This window comes from Chelonoidis abingdonii, chromosome 10, assembly GCF_003597395.2.
Source record: "Chelonoidis abingdonii isolate Lonesome George chromosome 10, CheloAbing_2.0, whole genome shotgun sequence".
Taxonomy (NCBI): domain Eukaryota; kingdom Metazoa; phylum Chordata; order Testudines; family Testudinidae; genus Chelonoidis; species Chelonoidis abingdonii.
This window is the reverse complement of record NC_133778.1, coordinates 8,840,637-8,864,210: the sequence shown is the minus strand read 5'-3', so window position 1 is coordinate 8,864,210 and position 23,574 is coordinate 8,840,637. Positions and strand designations below refer to the sequence as shown.

At 45.4% G+C, this 23,574-nt stretch overlaps 1 protein-coding gene across 2 annotated transcripts in view; it reads right to left on the bottom strand.

Moving 5' to 3' along the window:
* Nucleotides 1-23,574, bottom strand: part of LOC116838721 (2,7-anhydro-N-acetylneuraminate hydratase-like) — an 84,592-nt gene that overhangs the window by 58,531 nt on the left and 2,487 nt on the right. Inside the window, exons 3-6 of one of the 2 annotated variants that reach the window (XM_032804125.2) lie at nucleotides 23,008-23,205; nucleotides 20,238-20,495; nucleotides 6,521-6,605; nucleotides 1,945-2,018 (exon numbers count right to left, since the gene is read on the bottom strand). In XM_032804125.2, coding sequence (XP_032660016.1) covers nucleotides 1,945-2,018; nucleotides 6,521-6,605; nucleotides 20,238-20,258 — 180 coding nt within the window. In that variant the 5' untranslated portion in view covers nucleotides 20,259-20,495; nucleotides 23,008-23,205. The remainder of the gene's footprint in view (nucleotides 1-1,944; nucleotides 2,019-6,520; nucleotides 6,606-20,237; nucleotides 20,496-23,007; nucleotides 23,206-23,574) is intronic. The other variant, XM_032804122.2, reaches the window with a different exon arrangement.

The following is a 23,574-nucleotide window of genomic DNA, read 5'->3' as shown; positions in this document are numbered from 1 at the left end:
GAGAGTGGCCTTTGGCATGGGGGCAGTATGCGAAGTGGAGCCCCCTGGCTACCCCTATGCATAGGAGCCAGAGAGAGGACTGCTGCTTCTGGGAGCCACATGGAGCAGCCCCCGACCCTGCTCCCTGGAGCGCCAAAGGGGGCAAGCCCCAGACCTCGCTCCCCAGCAGGAGCTCGAGGGCTGGATTAAAATGGCTGACAGGCCAGATGTGGCCTGCGGGCCATAGTTTGCCCACCCCTTTTGTAGAATCCCCATCATTGGAGATATTTTAAGAACAGGCTGGACAAACAGCTGTGGGGGAGAGGTGGCATATGATCACCATCTCCCTGAATGACATGTTTACTTGATCCTGATGCACCGCCGTGGGCTGGCTTTGATTACTTCTCAAGGTCCCTTGCAGTCCTACACTTCTACAATTCTATATTTAAAATTTAAAAACCATCATTTTAATTCCTGTTCGTTTGATTCTGCTTTGTTTCTACACATACCAACATGAAAACCAGATTGTGCCAGTGATAGCTTCTCCTCAATGGGATGACTTTGGGGAGTTTGTACAACTTATACATTCTGGTTGATATTATGAAACTGCTGTATCATGTAAGGCCTCTATGTCTCTGGCCACGTCTACACTACAGAGCCTATAGCAGCATAGGAATGCCAGCACAGCCTCCTAGTATAGACATACTTTACAATGACATATTTTTCTGTTGGCATATGATCACCACTTCCCTGAATGACATTCGCTACATCAACAGAAGCACTCTCCTGTTGACGTAGCTGCCTCTATATTGTCAGCACAGCTATGTTGGTGAGGGGTGTATTTTTTTTCACACCCCCTGACACAGATATGCCAACATAACTTGTAAGTGAGAACAAAATCTGTGTATCTACCATAGCCAACAATTATGTTCCTCATCTGTGAGGTACAACGACGGAACTCAGTGACCATCTATTCGGGATGAAGCACCTCGGGACAATGTGCTTGCTCAAGCTGCTCTTCTCTGAAGTGATGGAGGGAGTGGAAATGATAGGAGAGAGAGAAATTACCAGGCAAGAGGTTGCAAAGGCATTAGCTGGAGGAAGGCTCCAGGAAATGCACAGGAAATTTTGGGCAAGAAAGGGGAAGGAGACAAACCAGTCAAGGGGAGGAGGTAAAGTGGGGGAGACACTCCAGCTTTCAGAACCCAAGCCATGCAACTGCCCCGACTCCATGACCCCAGCCCAGAGAACATTCCAGTGTGGTGAGGAAACTGAAAAGGGAAATGAAGGCAAGGTTTATTATTTTAATATAGATGAGTAGCATGAAAGAGCAAAAGGATTGGAGAACCCTGTGCAAAGTGTCTGTGAGTTTATAAATGACACCCACCAGCTGGTCCCCTTCAGGTAGAGATCTGAGAGATGGTGTATTGTGTGTTCAAGCTATGGGAGGAGCAGTCTGAGGGCTCCGTCAGCACTGGTTCTGGAGGTTGGGCCAGGGAATGAGTGGCCTCGGTTCTTGGCTGTGAATGGCAGATAGAAGATTGGCAGCCTGAGAACGAGACCAGAGGCCCTAAGACAGCGGCACTGGCAGAACTCTGTTAAGACTCTGGGGGTTTAGAACACCTAAGGATTCAGCAGCTGGACCCCTCAAGCTGGTGAGCCGGGGGGCTCAACTGGACGTTGGAGAAGGTTGTAATAATTTAAAGGGTCAGGTGTTAAATTCTAATTTTTCTAGCTAAGACGCAATTGGTAGAGAATGACTTAAGTCCTGGCATTGAATATTCGTGCATGTTCATGTTTTCCAAGTACATATCAAACCTGTCGTGAGAAAGAATGGATCAAAATAGTGAACAAACTAAGACTGGAAAGCCAGAGCTAGGTGAATGATGTACACTTTATAATCCGGGGCTCTCCTCTGTTATTCCAGTTATGATTTCTGTGTCATGCTCAAGAAGTCCATAGTACCTTATGCAGTCTGTCTGGCGTTGCTATTATAACAGCATCCGCAAACCTCTCTCTCTCTGCGGCTACTTTCCAGTCTGATGGAAAAGAGATTTAAAATAGTGAGTCAACTAATGTCAGTGGTTGAGATGGCCTTTATGTTACAAAAAGTGAGCACGTATAAAAAAAGGAAAAATATTATTTCACATTAAAAAGAATAGATCAAACTCTTTATTACCACAGTGCAAGTTTTATAGCCACCTCTTGAATTAATTCTAGGCTAAATTCCAAGTAGTCTGTTATACTAAAACTGATTCTATAATTAAGGCTGAGATAGTATTTTAGTGCCCCCTCTCTGCATTCACCGAAGTCAATTAAAATAGACTGAGCCTAAGATCCTATTTCAGACACTTAACTTTCTGAAACAATTAACGTAACACATTAGAAGACAAAAGGTTACAGTCCAAAGGAAATTTTTAAATGCTCTGAACAAATCCTACAGGGCTCTTTTTTAAAATGTTTCAGCACATTTCTAAAATGTTTCATTGTTACTTTCTAAAAGTCCCAAAATAAAGGATAATTATGTTAATGAGGTAAAACAATTATTTTCTAAATCAAAACAAATATTAATATATTTCAATATACACAAAGCCTCTACATGCATGACTACTTTAATTGCACAGTATCATTTCACACAGGATTACTCTGAAATTGCTCTTGCAAGCAAGTGTATTAGACTGAAGAGCCAGTGATAGAATTTGTAACTGTAGGTTGTGGAAATATGCTTTTGCCTATTGCTTTTGGAGGCAGATATTCCATTTTCAGTATTTTTGTAACACAAATCCACCTCACTTCAGTATGCGTTTTAGAGGGCTGTGATGGTCGAAAGTGACTCTCTTCCATCTTTTGCACAAACTACTCCTTGCAGTTGATATATATAGTACTTGCCTGAGAAGGAAATCTGTCCAACAGTATTCCTGTTATTAGATTATCACAGTAAATTCAAAAAATAATGCCTATGCCATCTAAACTCATAGATGGCAGCCCCTAACAAGTATGCAGAGAATAAAACATGCATATTGCCCAGTTGCTCCCTTATTTTTGCCAACTGTAGCTGTAATACCTTTGTATTTTGTACGTACGACACACGGGACACCCCCCAAAAATTGCATACTTTTGATAAGCAATTCAAAGTGTTCACTGTAGGCCTGTACTTAAATAAAATGGATTTTTAACAAGTGTTCAGATGCTTCTTTTCTATTCAGCGTATGCAGGTCTTACTGAGAAATACTATATGTGTAAACACTATATAGCTAATTTGCTATATTTGAAGACACTGCTAAATAGAATCAGATGCAGTGAACGTCACATAATGTGGATTCACAATCACTTTATCAATAGAGACATGGGCAGCAAGTTTGTAGAAATTTTGGTGGTGCCCAAACACAGCCCCTCCCAAACTCTGCCCCACCCACCTGCCCAAGGCTCTGGGAGGGAGTTTGGGAGGGGGAGGAAGGAGGGGGTGCAGGGTGCAGGCTCTGGGAGGGAGTTTGGAGGAAGGAGGGGGTGCAGGGCTGGGGTTGGGTTTGGGGTGTGGGAGGGGGCTCAGCACTATGTCAGAGGAGTAGGGGGTGAGGTGAGGGCTGTGGGGTGGGGCTGGGGATGAAGGATTCATGATGCAGGAGTCAGGGTTGGGGTAGACAGTTACGGTGCAGGGGATGAGGGCTCTGGCTGGGGCTGGGAATGAGGGGTTTGGGGTGTGGGAGGGGCTCAAGGCAAGAGTAGGAGTGTGGGGAGTGAGGGCTCTGGCTGGGGATGAGGGGTTTGGGGTGTTGGAAAGGATCAGGGCTGGGGCAGAGGGTCAGGGTGCAGCAGAATGAGGGCTCTGTCTGGGACAGGGATAAGGTGTTTGGGGTGTGGGAGGGGCTCAGGGCTAGGGTAGAGGGTTGAGGGTGTGGTGGGGGAGTGAAAGCTCTGACTGGGTGTGTGGGCTCTGGAGTGGGGCAGGGCTGGGGATCAGTTTGGGGTGCAGGCAGGCTGCTCCAGGACAGGGGCCAGAGAGGAGGACTCCTCCCCAGCCCTTTCCCTGCCAGTAGCAGGGAGCTCTGGGGGAGGAGCCCCCCTTTCCCACCCCCCCCCAGCAGCACACTCACCCCCACCACTGTCACTGCATGTGTTCCTAGGGCCTGTCTCAAGTCCAGGAATCTCCCTCTTCTTCCTCGTGGTGGGTGCCAGGGGGTGCTGCGTGCTCCCCTGCTGTTGCCCCTGACTGTAGCCTCACTGGGAGTGGGGCTGCCTCCTTGCCCAGCATGGGGCAAGGACTGTGGGCAGGGGGAGGGGGGGCTGTGCTGGTGGAGAGTCCCGCCGGAAAAGGGAAGGGTCTGAGGTGGAAGGGCAGGCTCAGAGTCAGTCTGTCATGGCAGTCTATATTGGAGGCACTAGAACCCTGAGGCAGCAGTTGCTGCAGGAAGGCAGCATGGAGCTGCACGGAAGAGGCAGGGGGGCCTCTGGGGCCAGGGGACATGCACAGGGCCAGCAAGGGAGGGGGCCGGGGGACACTCGGGGGAGGCGCAAGGGGGTGGCAGGTGGGGCCAGGGGGGAGACCAGGCCCCAAACATTGGTGGAGCTGGGCCCCTGGGCTCTGAATATTGCTGGTGTCCGGGCACCACGTGGGTATATAACTTGCCGCCCATGAACAGAGACGCAGACTGCATGCACTCTTCCAGATGCACACTGAAATAGGCACAGTTGTGTTATTTCAGAGATCAGACCATCAAATAAGTTTGTCCCCCTTATACTCCTAACTTCTGTCAGACATACTGAAATGCAGAAAGCCACAATAATCATTACTATGAAGTTCCCACCACTGTAGGTTTGCTTAAACCAACCCCATCACTTTATCAAGATCTAACGATTCCCTCACTAAGCAGATCCCATCCTGAACTCACACACTTTCCTTCAAAACAATAGTTCACTACTTTTATTCAGTACAGTGGAACTCCAATTATCCAATCTTATCGAGATCAGATAACCAAAAATCCACGTAAACCAGATAATTGCCACCAGGGGCTGACAGCCCGAGCCACAGCCACCCAGGGGCTCACAGTGGTTCAGTTAATAAAGAGAGTCGGAAAATGGAGTACTTCTGTGGGAATTCTGTGCCACTGCACACACGCAGAATTAATGTCCCCCACAGATTTCTTTGCTTCCCCAAAGAAAAATTACTTCTGACAGGGAAGTAAAGAGAAGCCACGTAAGCAGTCATGCGCCCCTTCTGGCAGCATAGGGACGTTGTTCAGGCACCTGGTGCAGCTTGTGGAGACGGAAATCACCACTGGGTGTGTGTGTGCTGGGCTTGGCAGGCATGCATGCAGGAGGAGACATCAATCAGCGCCCGGGGGGAGGAGCTTAGCTTGTCAGTGAATGAGACTCTGTCCCTCTCGCTCACTATTGTGGCACACCTGTTGTGGGAGGCATGGCTTTGGCTTGTTTCTCAGGAGGTAGGCATGAGGCAGGCACTGTCAGGCAGAGTAGAATATAGCAGCCTGCCTGTTTTGTGAATTGTTCCCATTGTTCTTAGTGAATTCCCCCAGGAGTATAAAACACGTGTAAAAGATGTAAAGGTCCTTTACATTGCCAGAGTGGTGTAAAGGAGCTGTATTGTAAACAACAGTATAGCCTTATAAATACTAATGGTGCTTTAGTCAATATAACTGGTCTAAATTTTCGGACTGAAAAATGTTCTTATCAAAAGGTGCTCCATGAACTGTTTACTACTGACCTTTTTGGCGATGGTGAGTAGCCAATATAAATTTTGATTCTCCAACCCTCACTTGCCCTTCAGTTGCCTATGATGTAATTCTGAGCATATGGCTGCATATATTTATTGACTAATAACTAGAAATAAAGAATTAAAACTAGCTACATTACTATTAGACAAAGGCCATTTGGAGATTTCCTTCAGTGCTCCCCACTCCTATTCTCCATCCATCGTAGTCGTTTAAATAAATTACCTAAATAACTGAAACTGGCATGATAATATTGCGTTATTTTGACAATAAAATATGCAGAATTTTAAAACGTGTGCAGAATTTTTAATTTTTTGGTGCAGAATTCTCCAAGGTGTAAATGGAGACACAGTGAAGCAGGGTTCTACTGTATTTAACAGTGTTTAGATTTCAGTGGTAGATATCATATTATAGGTCTTATTATTCTCACAGCAAAAACATTTAGCTATTACTGTAGAATAAAATGTCATAAAAGGAAGACATGAGCAGATTACCTAAATATGGCAACAGTGGTTGTTTCTATGATCCAGTATAATTAAGTCTGCAGTCACCAAGGGAACATCATCCTTCTCAAGATGAGAAGTTACTGTTTTTTTTAACTATGTCAAAACTGCTCAAAGCCTTGAATGGGCATTTTTTAATTTTTTTTTAAAATACAAAATAATACAATATTCCATAAATACAGTCCCCAGATGTGTGTCCTCAAAGGTGCTGCATATAAACTAATAATGTTTGGATTTATAGAAATATATTTCATTAATTTAGTCTTTCATAATATGGCCTATAGAACAAGACAGCGAGGCAAATATTACCATTAAATACATTTTTCTTGTCAATGCTGTGAATCTTCTGAAGATCATTTCTAGCAAAAGCACGAGGATCTGCAACTCCAACTACCTAAAAAAAGAAGAACATTGTTATGTTCTGCAAACAGAGCTGGGAGTGTCAATACCAGAAAGATGTCCACAAAGGAATTCAGAGAACAGCAACAAAGTGATTAGGCAGATGAAGGCATTGACTAAAGTGACTAAATATTCCAGGAACTAAATACAATCTGGCTTAATAGCTTTGTGGGAAGAGGATAACCATTTACAAGTATACATAGGGTTTACACATAAAGGAGAAAGAGGAATTATTTAGGACAGCATAATTAAGATTACATACAAAATGCCAAGTTCAGTGGTTATAAAGTTAAATACCCAAAAGTTAGTAAATGCCAGATTTACAGTCACCCATGAAACCTTAATTTGGCTCCCCATGCATCTATCTTGTACAGTGGTTACTCCTGGGGGAATTCTGTAGCAAAAATTTAACAATTCTGCACACAATATCTGAAAATTCTGCAAAATTCTGCATATTTTATTTGTCAAAATAACACAATATAATCATGCCAGTTTCAATTATTTTGGTAATTTATTTCAAAATATCTGTCAGCAAGCATGTCTGTAACAATACAGACCCCCCCGCCCCCAAAAGATTCTGATCATTATTATTTTTTCTGACAAATAGACTCCTTACTAGGCATATTATTATAGAACTTTGTATAATTCATTTAAATTACAATAGAGAACTGTATTTCCTGCACCTGTCAGAAGCAATGCAAAGGCTTGGGGGGGTCAGAGGTAATGGAGGAGCAGGGGAGAGGAAGGAGCCTAGGAGTGAACCTGGAGGGTGTTGGGTGTGATGGACTTTTTGAGGGGTGGGATTGTTGGGTAGTTGGGAAACCTTCCCCATGTAGATTCTGCCTGACCTCAAGCCTCCCCCATTCAGTGAGACACGTCTGCCCCTGTCCTTGCACCCCCCATCCCCATGGGTCCCTGAAGCCCTTTCTCTCCCTCCCACCCCCCCCCCCCCCATTACCATTTTGCCAATTACTGTGTGGTATGCTCATTTATTTGGGTTACTTTTCTGGGAAAGGGATTCTGTAATTTTATCAACGTGCTGCTTGTGTCACTTGTGTTCTCATACGAGGACTCTACTTTCCCTTCTGCAAGTCCCCTCCCAGTGGAGCTATCCTGCAGGACCTAGGTTCCCTAGGGCTGTTTTCAGCCTCAAAACCGGATGAACACTCGCCCACCCACACATACATTAACAGAGCAAGTCTGAGTGGACCGGGTCAACGCACTGTCAAGCTGACTCTTAATGTCTTCTGGACTCACTGGGCTGGACGAAGCAGCACTTTCAAGCTGCCTCTCCTTATATGCCCTGGACTCCATGGACTGAGACAAGCAGCACTTTCAAGCTGTTACCCTTATGCATCCCAGATTCAGCACGTCCCTATCCCACTCTCACAGCACAATTGTATTGGCAGTAACCTACTTGATGAGCAAACCCCACAGGATTCTGGGCACTGCAGGAATCTTTAGCTTAGGTAAAAGAAGCGTTCCTGCAGAGTAAATGGGGGAAGCTAAAAACACAAAAGAGTAAAGTTCAGCAAGAGAGAGAGAAGCAACCAACTTAACTATTGAAGTTATTTATTGAATAATAGTGATAACTGCATAAGGAGGACTAAACCAACACAACATACATTATAAAGGTTAATACTTAAGGTAGAAAGGAAAACAAAGGGGGGGGGGGGTCTTACCCACTTCATGAGGCTTGAACTGGTCAAGGTTCCCAGAGGATAGTGGTAGCTCAGAGTCCTGAGAGCTGGAGACAGGCAGAGCCCCCAGCACGATTAGCCAGGAGAAGATGGAGTTCTAGTGGAACTGATGCCTAGTTTGGATCTAAGCAGAACCCTGACTGGAGGGTGAGTAGGGATTTTGTAGAGAAAATACAATTGTTCAAGGAAGAACAATAGATTTGTTTATAGGTAAGGCTGATGACTCAAGAGTTTTCTTTAGACTAGACAATAGGAGCTGATCACTCTTGGCTATGGGTGGTGTTTTCTTCTAGGGACCTCACAATGCAACCAGGCTGCTTCACTATTTGGATATCAATTAAGGATTCATTACTAGAATTGGTCTGATAATTGCTGAGCTGGGTGTGTGCAGACATAGGTTCATTAGCAGCTGGAGCAGAGATTCCCATGATGCAGTGCATCCCTGCTTTTTCTGGTCCCAGAATTCAGTGTGGTTCTCTGTTCTCCATTCTGTATGTAAATTGAGATGTCTTTCTGTTCCATCTTTCATGCAGGGGCTAGGGGAGTCGTCTCTGCTCTCCATTCTGTATGCTAATGGAGATGTCTTAATCTTATCACCCTTGTCAGTAGCGGTCTAGGTGTGTCTCTCAACGCCCTTCATTGCTCTCTGCAAGTTTTTTTCCTCTGATGGGTTTTGGTTTAAGCAGAGGCTGAGGGGCGGGGTGTCTTTCCTGAGTCAGGCTGGATACTGTACCCCGGTTCCCCAAGAACACAGAGGTGTCTGGTATCACTCCGTCCCCAGGTTCAACGCTGTCAGTCCACTAGCTCCTGAGCCCATTCCCCAGTCTGTGCCTCCCCACTAGCTATTCTGAACCCCAGTCTGTGACCTCCCAGCAGGCCTGTGTTCCCCACTCTGTACTAACCTGGTTCTGCGGGCAGGGTGCTGTGATCAACTTCTACTCCTGAGAGAATGCTGCAGCACTGGGCATAGAATTTTGTATTTTCCTCCATAAAATACATTTTGCCTAAGAAGTGCTGCAGTTCTGCCTTTTGGACCAACTTCTGTTAATGATAGAGCAGTTTTTGAGCTACACAGAGCTCTTCTTCAGGTCTGGGAAAGGTACTTAGGCCTGGTCTACACTAGAGTTAAGTAAACCCAAGGCAGCTTACACTGACTTAACTCTGTAAGTGTCTACACTAAAATGTTACTCCCACCGAAGTAACTCACTCACTACACCAACTTAATAATTCCACCTCCCTGAGAGGCATAGCACTTAGGTTGATGTAGTTAGGTCGATGCAGTGTCAGTATAGACTCTGCATTACTTAGTCAACTTTACTGGCCTCAAGGTGGTGTCCCACAATGCCCCACCGTGACTGCTCTGGTCACCGTTTTGAACCACACTGTCCTCTGGTCAGATACATAGGAGCATGCCCTTCCCCTTTTAAAGGCCAGTGAATTTTTGACATCCTCCATCCTGACATTTGCTCAGTCTGGAGAGTTCACGTAGCAACTGCCCAGCTGACCATGCCGGTTCCACACTGCAGACGTACTCATCCCTGGAGTACACAGGAAGTGGTGGATTTCCTGGGTCAGTGAGGAGGAAAAGGCTGTGCGTGTACACCTCTGATCCAGCCGTAGAAATGTTGATATCGATGAGCAGATCACTCAGGACATGGGCAAGAAGGGCTTGTGACGCTCTGTACTTCAGGGGAACACCCAGCACTGTCACGTTAATCCTTGTAAAATGATTATGTGGTATCCAATGCAAAGTTTCTTATGTCAGGTGTCTTCGGAAGGCTCATGATGCACTGAGCATTGTTATAGTGATGTTATAGTAACTGTTACATGAAATTATAACCTGTAACATTACTGTAAGTAATTATGAGGTTGAAAATGTATCCTCATGGCTTAAAATAAGCCCAGGCAAAAACTCTCCAAGAGCAGAGGGGCAGTTCACACCTCATCAGGGCAGGCATGGGACAAACCCAGCCCAGCCTCACAGGAACAAAGGACACTGGCCTAGGCAGCAACAAAAGAATCTGTTGGACTCTCAAATGAGTCACTCCCATTCCTTTGGCGAATATCGGACTGCGATGAGGTGATGCTCACCTGACTCTGAAGGAGGGGGGGCAAAACCAAGAGGGAAGAAAGGACATGATAAACAGGAGAGACGTTTGCCATGCTCTCTCTCTCCACCTACACCTACAGACACCACACCAAGCAACTGAAGCATTGATCAAAGGGAAGAGAGCCTGGCTGAAGAGTAACCAGTCAGCCTGTGGTGAGAAACATCAAAGTTTGTAAGGACACTGAAAGTGTTAAGATCAGCTTAGAATGTGTTTTGTTTTTATTTCATTTGACCAAATCTGACTATATATGCTTTGATATATAATCACTTAAAATCTATCTTTATAGTTAATTTGTTTTATTCTACATGAAGCAGTGCATTTGGTTTGAAGAAACTCCCCTTGGGATAACAAGCCTGGTACAAATCAATTTCTTTGTTAAATTGATGAACTCATATAAGCTTGCAGTGTCCAGTGTGCATAACCGGACACTACAAGACAGAGGCTCCTAGGGTTGTGTCTGGGACTGAAGATATTATCTAGTATCATTCAGTTGCACAATCCAAGGAGCAGCTTACATGCCTGAGACTGTGAGTGAACAGCCCATGAGTGGGGATTCTCACTGCTGAGCAGGATAAGGCTGGCTCCCAGAGTCAAGGCCTGGAGTGACAGACACCACCAGAGAGGAACATCACAGGGCTACATGAGGGACCCGCGGCAGCGCTGCATGAAAGTCAGGAGCTGTGACAGGCATATCAAAATGCAAGGGAGGTTAACAGTAGTTCTGGTGCAGAACTGCAAACATGCTGCTTTTACAATGAGCTGCATGCCATATTCAGCAGCGACACATACCCCCAAGGATCCCGTGGATACTTCGGAGGAGTCAGTCATAGGAAGCAAGTATAAGGGGAAAAACAATAGAAGACAGCTGGCACTTTTTCAAAGAGACATTATTAAGGGCACAAGAGCAGAAGATAGGAAGTACAGAAAGAGACCACCCTGGCTTAACCAGGAGATCTTCAATGATCTACAAATAAAAAGTCCTACAAAAAGTGGAGACTAGATCAAATGACAAAGGATGAATATAAACAAATAACACAAGGATGCAGGGACAAAATTAGAAAGGCGAGCGCTACTTAGCGAGAGCACTTCCCCTCCTTTCACAACCCCCTGAAACCTGAACACAATGCAGGCACGACAAGCTTGGTGGAAGCAGGGCTGGAAGACACCAGCTGACTGCTTTGAGAAATGGGCAGAAATAGGAATCTAAAGAGATCTGAACCCTAACCCCTCCATCTGACTGAAAGCAAGGCCCTTTTGCTATTCATCCAGCCAAAGGGAGGACTATACTCTGTACTATGACTTGAACAATGATTTAGTGGAGCTCCACATTTATTCTTGTCTACTCTCCAGCAAGTCCGCTCAGTTTGTCAGCCAAAGATTTTTTTTAAATCTATGAAAGCATACTGGGATCTGGAGCTAGGTGATAGGGCAGAGGGTCTCAGGGCCCAGCCCCAGCCCAAATGTTTAGCTCAACGGTCCAAGCTGTGCACCTGAGTTGGCTGAGACTCAGCACTGTGGCTTTTTTATTGCAGTGTAGACATATGAAAATCAACCTAGTGCATCACTAGAGTCCATACCCCCCAAACTGCCAGTTATATCTGTACATCACTTGTCCTCAAAATTATACCCTTTGCCACAGCTCTGCTGCAACAAGAACCTGAACAGAGATTGCATTCAGTGGGCTTGCACAGGTGTAATGAAGCTGAATCTGAAGACACTAGAGGGCAAAGCCAGTTCTGTTGATGTGTGAACAATAATCCAGCTCCGGCTTCCAAAGCTGGACAGCTTCTGCAGTGCCAAAAGAGCAGTAAAACCTTACTCTCATTTACATATAAAAAGACCACATAGAAAACATTAAGATTGCAAATCGAAGCAATTGAAATGTAGAAGTGCCAGATTTAAGGTTGTCAATTACAACCCAGCTCCAATCATGCTGGCCCCCCGCCCCCCTTTTTTTGGTCACAGGACCCCTGCCTCAGTTAGTACACTGGACAGATGTTGCTCAGACACTCAATCAGGGTTATGTACTGAAGGAAGCTATTGTCTGTAGGATCCCTGCCTTGTTTGTTGCAGAAGTTGGAAGGTGGGTAGTAGCAAATGAGGCAGGGGACTCATAGTTAAAGCAGCTGATTGCTACCCTGGAAAATAATTCCATTCCCACCTCCACCAGATAGTTCTTCCTTGATGCTGGGAAAGTCACTTAAACCAAACTTCTCCCCGAGGGTCACTGTGTGTTCCTCATGTTCTGGGTGCCCAACATGAGATACATGGGCCCTGCCAAGCACTCACTTTTGCTACTGAAGTCAGTGGGAGCTGAGAATACATAAAGTGCTAAAAAACACTAAGCACTCTGAAATAAAATCAGGCCCTGGGCATCCAAAGTTAGGCACTTAACAATTTTGGCCTTAAACTCGGCCACAGTTCCCCATCTAAGTTCTTTAACACTCAGTAATCAGTGCCATGCAGGTGCTACAGTAATGAATGCCATAAAAAATGCCCATGGGAAAATTTCTTATTCCATACAGGGTTTGGATGGTGTACAGTAAATAGGCATGAGGTCCCACACTGAATGAGGATAAAAAAAAAGTACTGACTAGATACCGATAAAGTGAGCATCATTCACTGAATGAGGCAGGCAACCTGTGGAAAAAATATAAAATGGTCATGTAAATAGTTACGATGATGCATAAGCACAAGGGGGCTGAAGCAAAGTTTATGTAGGCAACCTTAATTCGGGCATTTCCTAAACATCAGTGCTTTATTTTTGCAACTTTATTCTTATTTTAAAGTAGGAAATTATTATTTTTAAAGAGAGGAAATAAAGTTCAGCATGATGAACTGTGTAGTGAGCTCCACATGGGTAATCAGCAGGTACACACACCAGTCTCCAACCTCTCTCCATTCACTGGGTTTTGGAACCCATGTCCCTGTCTAGTGAGTGAAAATGAAAAGGTGTCAGTCTGCACGGCTTTGGATCATTATCAAGCAGAACCCATCATCAGAATGGAAGCATGTCCTCTGGAATGGTGGCCAAACCATAGAAGGGGCATACAAATGTTTAGCGTATCTGCCATGTAAATACCTTGCAACACTGGCTGCAAAAGTGACATGCAAATGCCTGTTCTCACTTTCAGGTGACATTGTAAATAAGCAGGCAGCAGTATCTCCCATCAATGTAAACAAACTTCTTTGTCTGAGCAAGTGGCAGAATAAGTAGGACTGAATGGACTTGTAGGCTCTAAAGTTTTACGTTGTTTGTTTTGTTTTTGAACACAGGTGGTTTTGGGTTTGGGTTTTTTTTAAACATATTTCTAGATTTGTAAGTTCAACTTTCATGATAAAGGGATTGCACTACAGTACTCGTACGAGGTGAATTGAAAAACACTTTTTTAAAGTGCATATATCTGTAATAAAAAATATAAAGTGGGCACTGTACACATTGTATTGTGTTGGAATTGAAAATAATATTTGAAAATGTAGTAAACATCCAAAAATATTTAAAATGAATAGCACTGTATTGTTTAATGTGATTAATTGCAGTTAATTCTTTTAATCACTTGAAGCCCTAATTGTAACTTTTACAGCTGGAAATATAGCCTTAAGGGTCTCTCCATGCACACCCGCAGAAAGGCTCAGCCAGGTAAGGAGAAGGAAGACGATATAGGATGACATGTTCTAAGAGATCCTGCAAGCCTCTGATGCTATGGATACCAAGCAGAGGGATTGGAGGATCATGCTCAGAATGGACAGAGACAGCGAATGCAAGAGAAAAGTGCAGGAAATGGAGAGTGACATGCAGCAGGAGATGAAAGTGTTTCTCAAGCAGCAAATAGATATCCTGAGACTCTTACTGACCTTTAAGCTCAACAGATCCATGCTCGCCTCCCTTTGTGGCCAGAGAACTGCATTCTGGGACCTCCCTACATCCACCCCACATTCCACACAGTGTGCAGGGCTGATGCAATACTCCTACCAGTCCACCCCAGCGAGAGACTATAAACAATCACAGCAGCACGTACACTGATCTGTGAGACGGGGGGTGTGTGTGTGTGAATGTGTTTAAAGGGGAAAGAACAAAGATTATTTTCCCTGTATTTATAAAGTTTCATTCAGTCATAAATACAGTAGAACCTCAGAGTTACAAACTGCCCAGTCAACCACACACCTCATCCGGGACTGGAAGTACGCAATCACGCAGCACCAGAGACCAAAGAAAAAGCAAGTATGGTACTTTGTTAAACAAACTATTTAAAAAAAAAAAAAGGAAAGCAGCATTTTTCTTTTGCATAGTAAAGTTTCAAAGCTGTATTAAGTCAATGTTCAGTTGTAAACTTTTGAAAGAACATACGTAACACTTTGTTCAGCGTTACAAACGTTCTGAGAGTTATTCAGAACCTCCATTCCCAATGTGTTCATAACTGAGGTTCTCCTGTATATCTGTTTGCATGTGTTTGGAATAAAAGTCTATTTATGGAAACTTAATTCACTTTTATTAGTTCACAACACAGTGGTTTGGGCTGACATTCACAGATAATAGCAACAGCTGTATTTGCAATGTCATACTACTACAAAAAAAAAAACACAACCAATGATAGGCACCCAACAAACACCACACATTACTGTGGCTCATTATTAAAATGGTCTTTCAAAGCCTCCCTGAGTTGTATAGCTCCCTGTTGAGCTCTTCTTAGAGCCTCTATCCTGGCAGGAACTTCTCTCCCTTTGCTTTACAGATATTATGAAGCACACAGCAGGCAGCTGTAGCCATAGCGATATTTTTTTCACTGATGTCTAATCTCATGAACAGACAATGCCCGCAGCCTTTCAAGCGGCCAAAGGCACATTCAACAGTCATTCTGCACCTGCAGAGCCTGTTGTTGAAGTGCTCCTTGATGCTGTCAAGGTGGCTGACATAAGGCTTCATGAGCCATGGGAGCACGAGGTAGACTGGATCTCTCAGGATCACTATTGAAATTTCCCCAGCCCCAGTAATCCTCTGGTCTGGACAAAAAGTCTCTGCTTGTAGCTTTCTGAACAACCCTGTGTTCTTAAAGACGTGTGTGTCATGCACCTTCTCTGACATTCCTGCATTGATGTTGGTAAGACGTCCCTGGTGGTCCACCAGTGCTTGCAATACCACACAGAAGTAGCCCTTTCTGTTGATGTTCTCTGGGGCACAGTTGTCTGGTCCCAAGATAGATGGTATGTACATCCTTATCACCCCACCACAGTTGGGAAACCCCTTTGCTGCAAAAACAGCATGTAGTGGATGGTGACTGCCTTACTCCATGTTCTCTGCTCACAAGCACCAGACAACTGCAGCACCTCCTTGAACATGTCTGCTCTACTCCTTATCTGAGAGAGGTGACCAGCCAGTGTCTGGGAGACCATCAAGGGCACATCTGCAGCTGCTAAAGAAACAATAGAAGTGTTATTGTCAGTGCACTTATACCCTTGATCCAAACAAGCAACAAGAGCATCTGTCTCTCTTTCCCTTGGCGCACGCCTGAGGTTAACCGAGGCTGCAAGAGTCCAGTTGCAGACTAGGGGTATGGCTACACTTACAGCCGTACAGCGCTGGGAGTTACAGCTGTCTTCGTACAGTTGTGTAGGGAAAGCGCTGCAGTGTGGCCACACTGACAGCTACCAGTGCTGCAGCGTGGCCACATTTGCAGCATTTGCAGCGCTGTTGGGAGTGGTGCATTATGGGCAGCTATTCCACAGAGCACCTTGTCCCATTTTGGTGCCGTGGGTTGTGGAAAGGGGACGGAAGGGTGCGGGTTATTCCGCTTCCTGTCCCAACATCCCATGATGCATCGCTTCATATCCCAGCAGTCACTGTTTTTCCGTCCATGTTTGGCGCCATTGTAAGTCTCCCAACGGTTTCTGTGGAACGCGATTTCTGTGGGAAATGGAGCCCAAGCTGCTGAGGACTTTGCTGATGAGTGTTGCCAGTATATCACATTTGGCAGTTGAGCTATTCCTTCAGCTCAAAAGTGACAGTGAGGAGTCCGACGATGATATCGAGTTACTTGACATGTATGACACTAAATTGCTTGTGGCATTCACAGAAATGCTCAGCACCGTGGAACACCGCTTTTGGACTCGGGAAACAAGCACTGAGTGGTGAGATCACATTGTCATGGAAGTCTGGGATGATGAGCAGTGGCTGCAGAACTTTCGGATGATAAAAGCCACTTTCATGGGACTGTGTGCTGAGCTCACCCCCACCCTGCGGCGCAAGGACACGAGATTGAGAGCTGCCCTGCCAGTAGAGAAGCAGGTGGAATCTTTCAGGTGACATACCTCACACTCAAACGAGCCGGCATGGAGCAAGGCGAGTTACTGACCTCATAATGTTTGGGTAAGGAAAAGCTGTGCAGATACAGCGGGCTCAGCCGTAGGATTACGATAACTGTGGCAGATCAACCGTGGACTGTCTGGGGGAACGTGCAGAGACAATTCATGGATGCTTGCACAAATGGTTTCGCGTAACCTGTTGAGGGCGATAAAGATGAAGAGTATTGATTTCTGGCACCCGCCCCACCTGCAGTCCGTAATTAAGTCGAAGGGGTATTCTCTATGGTTCTCCAGGCGCACGTTTGGGAGCCACATGGGCGTCGCTTGAGCCGTTACACGAGGCTGCCTGGTAAGGGTGCGGATGAGTGCGATGCGTCTTTCGGGAACAGTGGCCTGGTTCAGAGGATCAGGCGGCCGGAACGTCTTTTCCCAGACCTGAAATCACAGTAGGGACGTCAAAAGTGGGCCATTGTTCTTGGAGCCCCCGTACCCGTTAAATGGCCTTGGTGCGATGACCCGTTAACAGGGAAGCTTGACAGAGCAAGGAACGTTCAACTACAGGCTGAGCCAGTGGCCGAATGATGAGTGTCTTTTGCGCTTTTTAAAAGGCGCGCTAGATCTCTGTATGGAAGCGAGATTTTGGGAAAGCCAGCGTCCCTGTGGTCTTATCGCTCTTCTGACCCTCCATAATATTGTAGAGGGAAGACCTCCATCGAGAATGGACCTCCGAGGGTGTCAAGTGCCTGGAGCTGAATTGCGACAGGCCAAGAGCAGGTACTAGAGAGAGCCAAGCAAGGGCTACAAGATTAGATGCCTTCAGAGCATTTGGCTTGAAAAACCACGATACGGTCTGGTCCTTGGATGGGGAGTAGTGCGATGGGTTACAATTTGGTAGAATCGTTTTTCCTGAAGATGATTGCATGTTGGGTATTTTGTTATTGTTTGTTTGTGTTCAGATGTGGTTGAGGTGCACTGTTTCTTTCCTGGGCCTTGGTGGGGGTGATCGTTTTCCTTTCTCGAGGATAATAAAGCGTTTTCAAAGCCAAGAATTCATTTATTGAAAAGAAAAATTGAACTTTCGGACAGACATCACAATACATTTTGTGTTCCTAAAGGGCAGGTGTGGGTGGTGTTAACTGTACAGTCAAGTGTTGAATATGTCCGTCTGGAGTTGCCTGGTGCAATGGACTGCTGCACTTCAGGCTGAAATAGCTGTCATGGTGGGTATGTGGTGTTGATTGCATAGGTAAGTGTTTAATGCTCTGTCGTGTTTGGTAATCATACAGTGTGTTGTGTGAGCTGTAGGGGGTAGAACCTGGGAATGACGTTGGAGCTGTATTTTATTGGACAAGGTAGAAAGCTTTGGATGGGAGGGCAGCACGTATTCTCTGTCTTCATGAGCTCCATGCGCTTTCTTTCTGGACGAGTCGCTTGCCGCCAGGATGGCTTATCAGCTGCTTGTGCTTTCTTCTCTTTTGTCGCTGCACTTTTCTCTGGTGGACCTGCTTGTTTCCGTTCCCTCAGTCTGTAGTTTTTTAATCTCTCTGCAGAGTATCCATAACTGTTTTGTTCAGCAGGTCTTCTTGCTTTTTTCATCCAGCTTCTTCCACAGTTTTGAGTCTTTGTGCTGTTAACCGGGCAATCTGGCGACCTCAAGGTCGCTTGTGGAAGGAAAACAGTGCGAACAGTTAAAGAGCAGCATGTTTTATTATCTCAAACAGTAATTCCCACACAGTGAAAGGAGTTACAGTCTTCCTAAGCAATTTCCCGATACCAAACAGAGCCACCCATACCCACAGAGCCACGAAATGTGATATAAGGGGATATTGTCAGGATTGCAGGAGGATTTCTGATTTGCACGAGCGAAAGCAACTGCCGGGGCATCACAGAACAGTCTCCCAACATGTTTCCACAGGAGTGTTATCCTGGAAGCATCTCGCCGCCTCTTGGGTGTCACGGGAAGAGTTGAGATTTCTCTAATAGCAATGCGGATTCTACCCCTGGCCCCTATGCAGCTTGCCTGTGATCAGCACTGTCCACCCTACCCTCGCAGCACGTGGCGCGGACGTGCTATTAGCCTGACCTGTTGGACAAACCACACGCTCTTCCCTTTTTAACTCTGCACAAGCGCATTGCCCACGCTCTGTGCTTGAAACTTGTTGAAGAATTACTTTCGCTGATGCCGCTTACCCCTATGTGATAGACCACATCAATGGCATTCCACATACTAGCATGCATGCATGAGCCCAACCCTTCCTCCTCGTCCCGAAACGTTTCCATCCTGAACAAAAGCGTTTCCGCTCCCTGTATACGTTTCATGAGCCAAGCATTACGGGTAAGCGGGGGTCTCCAAGGATCACAATGGCATTTTGACGTCCCCTACTGTGATCTTCAGGTCTGGGAAAAGAGTCTCGGCTGTATCTTCCTGAACAGGCCACTGTTCCGAAAGATGCATGCATCATGCACCCTTCCAGGCCAGCCTTGTAATGTCAATGAAACGCCCACTGTGATCCACAAGTGCCTGGAGAACCATAGAGAAATACCCCTTCCGATTAATGTACTGGGATGCTAGGTGGGGTGGTGCCAGAATAGGAATATGCTTCCATTTATCGCCCTCCACAGTTAGGGAAACCCATTTGTGCAAAGCCATCCAGAATGTTCTGCACGTTCCCAGATCACGGTTCTTCTTAGCAGGATGCGATTAATGGCCTGCAAACTTGCATCAACACGATTCCAACGATTGACTTTCCCCTCCAACTGGTTCGCCGACCGATCGGTAGCTGTCTGGAGTTGCCAGGTTCCAGATTGCAATAGACACACCTGGCTGAGCAAACAGGAAGGGGATTTTTAAAATTCCCGGGGCATTTAAAGGGCAGGTCACCTGAGGCCAGGGCAGTAGAGTGCGAACTGATGAGCAGAGTGGCTGAACAGGCATTCTGGGATACCTCCGAATACTCTGGAGGCCAATTACAGCGCTTTTGGTGGCCACACTGGCGGATCAGTGCTGCATCACCAGCGCTGCAATCGTTATTCCCCAGACAGAGCAGGAGTACAGCCAGCACTGCAGCCAGAGGGATGCAGGGCTGTATGTGCTTTGCAAGTGTGGACGGTGAGTAAGCTGTAGTGCTGTAAACCCACCACCAACGCTGCAACTCTCCAGTGTAGCCATACCCTGGGACTGTATGCTGCTGCCCTGTGTGCTGCTATCCTGCCTGCTGAAGTAATTACTGAGTGGCCTCCACAGAGGAAGAAACAAAGCAGCCCCCCCAAAAAATCTTCAGCAGAGGATTGCAGATTACCTCCAGGAAACTTTCCAAGAGATCTCTATGGAAGATTCATGGGATATCCCATTGCGCATAAACAAACTTTTCCGCAGGGCCCCCCTGCCTGGCTGTACAGGAGAATGAGAAACAGATAACTGTTTCTGCGTTGGTTATTTCACTACTTCTTGTAGCCCAATTAAAAAAGCAGTACATCAGCAGATGTGTCCCTGCAGTCTTGAAGCAGAGTGCTTACCAGAAGTTCCCTCCCCTGCATCCGGCTTGCCAGGGCTGCTGGGACTGGCTAGACAGCTCAGGACTCAAAAGGAGATCCTGATTCTCCATGCCACTGGGTCTCCCTGTTGCCTGTCCCTCATTCTCCTCCGCCTCCACTTCTTCATCCAACATGTCGTCCTCTATGTTCACTCTGGTGACCAGCAACTCCAGCCCTGAAGTACCCACAGGGCTCTTGGGGGTGGAGGAAGGGTTGCTGGCAACGATGGCATGCAGGTCCCTGTAGAAGCAGCATGTTTACAGCTCCGCACCAGAGTGTCTATTTGCCTTCCGGTACGCCTGCCTCAGCAACTTGATTTTTACGCTGCACTGCAGCGTGTCACAGCCGTAGCCCTTCTCCACCATGCTCCAAGCGATCTTGCCGTAGATATCAAATTTCTGCGGCTGGAGCGGAGCTGCGGTTGCACATCCTCCTCTCCTCACAGACCCAGGAGATCCACCATCTCCCGTGTACTCCAGGCAGAAGCACATTTGCTGCATGGAGCCAGCAGTCAATTGGGCAGTTGCTAGCTGAGCTCTGCATGCCCAGCAAACAGGAAGAGCAATTTCAAAACTTCCTAGGGCTTTAAAGGGGATGGGACGTTCTACCTGGCTACAGGGCAGTGGAGTTGAAAATGGTCACCAGCATTGCAGGACAGTTCCTGGAAGCCACTTAAGGCAACATAAGCAATGTCTAAACGGACACTGCCTCAGTCTAACTAGGTTGCAAAAAGCTCTGCCTCTCCTCCAGGTCAGTGTAGCAGGCAAGTTAAAGCTCTATGCCTCTCCTCCAGGTCGGCGTAGCAGGCGAGTTAAAGCTCTATGCCTCTCCTCCAGGTCGGCGTAGCAGGCGAGTTAAAGCAGCAGGAAGAGCACTGCGGTGGGTACACCTCTACAGTTGGGTCGTCATAAGCTGCCTTACGTCAACTTAACTTTGTAGTGTAGACATGCCCTAATTTTTTCACTTGTGATTTTTGTCAAGCTGAAATTCAAATTCAATTAAAATGCACAAAACCCAGCAATTTAGTTTTATTTAACTAATAAGAAAGTCTCTTATGTATCTGGCACATTTAAGAAGGGATGTTTATCAAAACATGTTTTGCATTTAAGACTACATGATTAATTAAACAAAGTATCATCTGTAGTTAATAAATTGAACTGATCGTGATGACCAGAAACATCCTTCAAGATTTTAGAACTATTAGATCTCCTCTCAGAGCTGTTCTTTTACTCATAGATTGGAAGAAGAAACAAGCTTTTCTGCTTTTTCAACTCCCAATGGCCTCTTTGAATGAATTATAGCCACCAACTGAAAATATTCTCTCCACACTTGCAGAAAAGACTACTACTGTTAAAAGCTGGTTTAGCACTTCAGCTAATTCTAGCTCAAGAGTTTAGCCAGTGACTTGCACCAGTTCAGCAATTTGACTTTCTTTAAAATTTAACAAACACATATTGCTTAATTTTTTTAAAATTTACTATAATAATTTTTTTAAGTTTACAATAAATTAAGGGCTTACCTTAATCATAATTTCAAATTTAATTTTAAATATTCAAACTAAAAAAATCTGATTTAAATACCCCCCCTTTAAAAAAGAAAAAAAGCAATTTTATCCACCCTGGACAAGAGAAAGGCACATCTCTAGCCCAGGGTTTTGCCGTGTCAAATTCCAAAGACCTGCTGCTCACAATGGAGGACTTAGTGTTTCCTCAAAAAGAGACCATAAAAATCTTTCATAATGGGCAACTGTAGGAAGCCTAAATCAAGGGGTCACTATTAGCAACAATAAAATAAAAACAATACAGCATTTTACATATTCAAAACACTGCTAACACTTTAACCTAGGAGTCAGGAAAGAAAACTTAGCAAAGAAAATTTTAGGCTAAATTTCAGGAATAAAATCCTGAATCATTTAACAGGTTGTAGAAATATCTCCTCATTAAAGCCACATCATTTAGAATATTTAAAACCTGACTGAATAAAACACCACACCACTTACTGTAGGAAATGATCTTTAAATTACAGCAAAATTAATGAAAATAAAAACCAAGCTGGCAAACAAAAGCAATCAAGCATCAGATCAGATAATTAAGTCTGACACTGAATATGTAGCTCAACAAACCCAAGCTCTGTTGAACCATCAAGTGGAGCAAATTCAAAAGGTGGAGACCCTCTACCATGGACATCCTCCCACTGGCTAAAGAGAACAACTGTATCCCAAATGATTTCCACTGCTGTGATGGAGTATAGGACAAGAGGGCTCTCAGACAACTTGAGCCCAGATCATTCAAGGTTTAAAAATCCTGACCAGCTTGATCTGGACCTGGAAGCATGTCAAAGATGTTGTGGCACAGAGGTGCCTGGGGCAGCCCTCTCCGGAAATACCAAGGTCAGGGAAAGCAGCAAAGGGAGAGCAGATATTCCCAAGACTGGTGGGTAACACTGAAGTTAAACTCCCCAACCAGTCACAAACTGCGCTTCTTGTAACCAGAAGTGTCCCCCGCCCCCGTTTGCTCTTTAAGGTGGGGGCTGAACTGTATCCTGTTACGCCATTACAAAGCTACGAGCCGAGGAAAGCCCCCAATGATGTTACATGCTTGCTTAAAGCTGCATAGCTCTATATAATCAATTGTACTCATGCTTATGAACATGTAATTGATTGATGTAAAGAATGAGTGAGATAGTGAGCGTGAGTAACAGCCAATGGCAAAACAAACAGGCAAATATCCCTTTTATGGAACCAAGATATTACCTTGGTGAAGGTATAAATCTCAAGATAGGTGGCCAGTTCAGGGGTACCAACAAGGAAACATAAGAGCATGCTAAACTCGGGACTGGACCAGAAGCAGCAGAGCCCTCCCACGGATCTGAAGAGACTTCGGGACTCTCATCGCCTCAAAAGCACTAAGAATTCAGGGACAGCAATGGGCCAAATAGGCCTGCTAGAGACCTGCAAAGCATATTGGCAAGAAGTAGGCAAAACCCATTCAATTAGCATGGACACTGATCAGACTCTCTCCTCTAGCTCCTATCACCAACATCATAGTGTAACATACTGGGCTGAAATATCATCACTATTTCCCCTGGTGGCTTCATATACACATTGATCAGGAGGGGCATCGAGAACTCTCTGTGCAAGAGCCCTTGGAAAGGAGCAGCAGTTGCCCAGTACTATCCTCTGTATCTTGTACAGAGGGAGGAACCAACCACTGAAGGGTCATTTTGTCTATCCCTACAGGAGGGTAAAAACCTCAGCGGTGAATGGCATTAAAAAGCAGAAATAATTAGTAGAATCAGCTGGGGATCGTTACTTTAGATC